At 61.6% G+C, this 2,034-nt stretch overlaps 1 protein-coding gene across 1 annotated transcript in view; it reads right to left on the reverse strand.

Moving 5' to 3' along the window:
* Nucleotides 1–593, reverse strand: part of LOC130581332 (CMRF35-like molecule 6) — a 5,978-nt gene extending 5,385 nt beyond the window's left edge. Inside the window, exons 1-2 of the mRNA XM_057379372.1 lie at nt 521–593; nt 72–413 (exon numbers count right to left, since the gene is read on the reverse strand). Coding sequence (XP_057235355.1) covers nt 72–413; nt 521–560 — 382 coding nt within the window. The 5' untranslated portion in view covers nt 561–593. The remainder of the gene's footprint in view (nt 1–71; nt 414–520) is intronic.
* Nucleotides 594–2,034: the final 1,441 nt, after the last annotated feature.

Consider the following 2,034-nt stretch of genomic DNA (forward strand, 5'->3'; position numbering starts at 1 on the left):
CTCCCTTGGTCTGGCCCAGCCCCCCAAGCCTGTGGTCACTGCTGCTGTGCAGGGAATGTACAAGGACTGACCTGGATCCACGATCACCTCCACATCAGCACTGTAATCAAACTGAAACATTCCCGTTCGCACCCCACAGAGGAAGGTGCCCGCATCCTCCTTGGCCAGACGCTGCACAGTCACCGTGAATGCCCGGTGTGTGCGGTTGTCCCGGATGGAGAATCGGCCCTGCTGCACCTCGGGGTTCGACTCGGACGTGATGACAAAATCATCAGCACAACGAGGATAAACTGCTCGCGGACTGCACCAGAATTTCGGCAACTTCTCCTGACCAGGCTGGTACGTGCAGGTGACTGACAGGGATCCCCCCAGGAATCCCCGCACGGTGCCGGGTCCCGTCACCGCCTCGCAGCCTGTGGAGACACACGGAACTGCAGGAGTGGTGCTGCTGTTCCAATGCTTCCCTTCTCTCCTGGTGGATCCATGTGGGGCTCCAACCCCGGCATCCACTCAGCCCTACCTGCCAGCAGTGTCGAGGCCAGCGCCAGCAGGAGCCACATGGACACTTCAGGGCAGCTCTCTCTGCTACCCTACGTTCTATCTCTCGGCCTTCACTTCCTCTTCTGCCCCTGGTACCACGCCCGTTACTGCTGCAAATATAGCAGGATCATGGTTTTTCGTGTTTCCTGCAGTCCCAGCTTCTCCTGGTCACTGATTCAACTTGCTGTGCACTGACCGCTGAGCCCTGTCCCAGAGGTTCCTCTTTCCGTGTCCAGCATGGCCCCCATGGCAGGACAGCCTGCCTCTCACTGCCACACTGCCCATCCCCTCTGGACAGGCAGGACACCCCGTGGGGGAGGTGGCTCAGCACGGCACAGGGACCACCTGAACCCCAGACAAGCCCCCAGGCTGGGCAGTGCTCCTGCATGGCCACCCTGTTCTTGCTGTGGCAATGCAAAGGGGGATCCCCAGCCCCTGTCCCACTGCACATGGATGTGAGCACCCACTGCTTYCACTGCCCATTCCCCCAGGCTGTTCTCAGCACAGCCCCTCTGTGCCTCAGGADCCCCATGCCCTGCTCAGGTCCCTCCAGTCCTCCCTGTGTCCCCAGTCCCTGGAGCTGCTCTGAGGCTCCTGGGGCTCAGGGCTCCTGTGCCCATGACGTGGCTCAGCCTGGCCATGGTGGAGCAGGTCCCTGCATGGCCCCTGTGACCCCATGTCCCCCCCAGCACAATTCAGCCTGTCCCCACACTCGTGTGCATCAGCATCGGCTACTGTGGGCACGGGGCAGTGCCGGCAGCTCAGGAAAGGTGTACATGGACAGACAGACAGGCAGACACAGGGACCTGCAGGATACCCAGCCTTTATTGCAAAATTGTCTTCAGCTGGCAGCTGCAGCTCAGCAGGMACAAGCTCTCTGCACCCAAACCCTTCTCTCTCCAGCACAGAGGCTGCCATGAGCGGCCGAGGTTTTCCAGGGATGAGAAGCACGAGGAGCTGAGCAACTCCTGTCACGGGGAGGCCGTGATGGGTGGCACGGTCCCAGCACGGTGCAGGGCGAGTGGGCAGGAGGGTGTCCCTGCTGCTCTGAGGCGTTTGGGACAGGGGGCAGCCCCGTTGCCTGCTGCTGCCTGACACGTCCAAGAGCTGCAGGATTTCCTGGTCACGGCTCCTGCATCAGCTCCTCATCCAGGATGCCCCCACTGCAGCCTCGGCTCCCAGCGATTGCAAGGGGACGCACCCAGGCTGGAGCCGGGGATTCTTCAGTGCTGACAATACCATCACCTTCAGAGCGGCATTGTCACCAAAGCAGTAAATTCCCTTTCACACCCGCAGAGGAAGCTGCCAGTGCCCTCCTGGGACAGACGCTCCACGGTCGCTGTGAACGCCCGCTGTGCGCGCTTGTCCCGGGTGGAGAATCGGCCCTGCTGTGCCACGGGAGCGAGCCCGAGGYGTCCGTGGTGCCAGCAGCACAACAAGAAGTTGTCCTGTTTTCTCCGGAGTTTCAGCTTCGTCTCCTGGCAAGGCTGGTAC

This window comes from Malurus melanocephalus, unplaced genomic scaffold (genome assembly GCF_030028575.1).
Source record: "Malurus melanocephalus ecotype Western Australia unplaced genomic scaffold, MMel_1.1 scaffold_403, whole genome shotgun sequence".
Lineage (NCBI taxonomy): Eukaryota > Metazoa > Chordata > Aves > Passeriformes > Maluridae > Malurus > Malurus melanocephalus.